At 38.7% G+C, this 2737-nt stretch overlaps 1 protein-coding gene across 1 annotated transcript; it reads right to left on the bottom strand.

Moving 5' to 3' along the window:
* Positions 436-1775, bottom strand: LOC104709502. The gene is made up of 2 exons (XM_010426103.1): positions 1355-1775; positions 436-1025 (listed from the first exon to the last, which is right to left on the bottom strand). The coding sequence occupies exons 1-2, from the start codon at positions 1773-1775 to the stop codon at positions 436-438; spliced, it is 1011 nt and encodes a 336-aa protein (XP_010424405.1).

Here is a 2737-nt window from a genome sequence, read left to right on the forward strand (position 1 = left end):
CCAAAGTATAAAAAATTCATGGGTAAATTAATTAATAAATATATATATTAATACATATATATATATATATCATTATATACTTATATACCTGCAATAGCTACATGAACATGTGTTGGGAAGAGCTCAAGAAATACAAATGGTAGTAGCCGTTGCATGAAGACATGACAATCGTGGCTCTTCATACCTGAAATTTTTTGGCCTTGCTCCTCACATCTTGAAAATTTTGAGACAAATCCATCTGGAAACTTCACTTCAGATTTAACCCACTCGAACAACAAGTTCTTAGCCTCTGCTGACAATCAAAATTGGGGTACTGATAATTTCCCATCTCTTGTAATATGTATATCGATCATTGCACATATTTCCGCCAAATCCAACCTAGATTTCCTACTATCTTTTGTAATACCCTGCACATTCAGAAGCGTAACAATGAAATTATCGAAAAAGTTTGTTCTCGATGTACATCATGTCAAGGTTGTGCCGCAATAGAAGATCTTTCCAATATGGAAGCTCCCAAAAAATACTCTTCTTGTGCCAATTGTGATCAGCTCCATATCCTTCTGGCATGTTTGCTGGTGTGTGATAGTTACCCCCACATTTACATGTTTCTTGAGCGCCATAGTAATCAATCTGCTCAAACAAATCATTTCCAGAGACATAAGTTGGTGGAGAAACATATACAACTTTATTCTTTCTAAACAACTTCTTGATCTTCCGGTACGGATGATGCAAGGGAAGAAACCGACGATGACAATCAAACAACCAAGGTTTTCGCCCATACTTTAATTGAAATGCCTCGGTACGATCCATACAATAAGGACATGATAATCTTCTGTGTGTTGTCCACCCAGATAACATTCCGTACGCAGGGAAGTCACTAATCGTCCACATTAGCGCTGCCTGCATATTGAAATTCTGTTTTCGCGACGAATTGAACGTCTGAACACCTTCATACCACAGATGCTTCAGCTCATGAATCAGAGGTTGCAAGAAGATATCTAGAGCTTGCTTCAGCTGCTTTGGACCTGGTACCAAAATACTCAAGAACAGAAATTTGTTTTGCATTCACATATCTGGAGGAAGATTGTATGGCGTCAATATAACAGGCCATAAAGAATACTGCCTCCCTGACATACTAAATGGACTAAAACCATCTGTACACAACCCAAGATAAACATTCCTACACTCTTGAGCAAAGTCAGGATATACCGATTGAAAATGTTTCCACGCCTTCGCATCAGATGGGTGTGTAATTTTTCCTTCTTCAGTAGAATGTTCTGCATGCCATCTCATTGCCGCTGCAGTCCGTTTTGATTGGTATAGGCGTTTCAATCTATCAGCAACAGAAAAGTACCACATATGTTTATATGGCACTCGCGTCCTTCCTTGAGTAGGCTGATATCTCGGCTTCCCGTAAAACCGACATTCCTGCCATAGTCAACGCACACATCAATAATTTCAGATGGTAATCCAAGACTCGCAACCAACATCTGTATTTCATAGTAGTTCTCAGCCGATACATTATCAGCTGGCAAATACTCTTTAATGAGTTCAGCCCAAGAATCCATGCAATTCTCACTTAAGTTATTATCAGCTTTCATTGTCATCATCCTAGATGCCAATGATAACTTAGAATGCCCTTCTCTACATCCATCATAGATAGGTTGATTTGCAGCATCTAATATAGCATTAAAACGTTGTGCATCTACGTTGGGTTCTTCCTTATTATTCTCAGCAAATGCAGCAGTAGTTTCATGAAATGCATCATTAACCATATCATGAAATCTATTTTCCTCATTATACCCATAAAAACCAAATTGATCAGATTCTTGATGCCCATAATTACTAGGTTGATCAACAGCATAATTCATACTACTACTTCCAACGTTACTGCTACAACCCTCTCCATGACGAAACCATACATAGTAATTTGGCATAAATCCTCTATTATAAAGATGCTTCTTCACTAGATTATATTCCAAATATTTATCGTTGCAGCACTTAGGACATGGACAAAATATTGTACCGTTTTCACGAGCAAAGTCTCAATTTGTCGCCTGGTACATGATGCCCATGAAAGCGCAAAACTCTCTCGTCACATCACCGGTCTCCGGATCTTTATGATTGTACATCCACTGTCGCATTGTGTATATCTCATGATGCCCGCCTCCAAACATTATTATGGAATTTAAAAGTTTTTAGGCCTTTTTTTTTGCAGCCTTTTTTTCTTTCACAAGATATTTTTTGGTAGTAAAAGTGTTTTTGTTGCAAGTGTTTTGTGTTGTGGTTTCCATGGATCATGAACTTGCTATTTATAGGCTTACTAAAAATAATTGCTATGGATTTTCAAGAAAATTTGCAAGGGATTTGCGAGGGATATTTAAAAATTTTATTTTCTTGCAAGGGATTTGCAAGGCTTTTACTGTTTTGCCGACAAAACAGTTACATTCGGGGAAAACGTGGCTGCCGACATCATCATCCCTTGCAACTACCTCGCAAATTTTCTACGGAATACGTCATCGCTAATCTGTCGCAATATTGCGAGGGAGGTGCGAGGTTTTTGCGAGGAATATTCGCGAAGTCGTAAAACTGTATTAACTCCCTCGCAAATTTGCGAGGGATATTGCCGTCACAAATTTTGCGAAGGAATTGCAAGTACCCTCGTGTTTCTAGCAAATTAATCGCAAAGCCGTTGCAAATTTGCGAGGGCGTAATGCCGTCGCAGATTTCCGTCTCA

The sequence above is a fragment of the Camelina sativa genome, chromosome 8 (assembly GCF_000633955.1).
Source record: "Camelina sativa cultivar DH55 chromosome 8, Cs, whole genome shotgun sequence".
Lineage (NCBI taxonomy): Eukaryota > Viridiplantae > Streptophyta > Magnoliopsida > Brassicales > Brassicaceae > Camelina > Camelina sativa.

Bases quoted from the DNA above. Each gene is read 5' to 3' on its own strand.
- LOC104709502 (XM_010426103.1), bottom strand. From the start codon at position 1,775: ATGGTTAATGATGCATTTCATGAAACTACTGCTGCATTTGCTGAGAAT. The intron at 1,026-1,354 runs GTACTTTTCTGT...TTTTGGTACCAG, and splicing joins GTGCCATATAAACATATGTG to GTCCAAAGCAGCTGAAGCAA.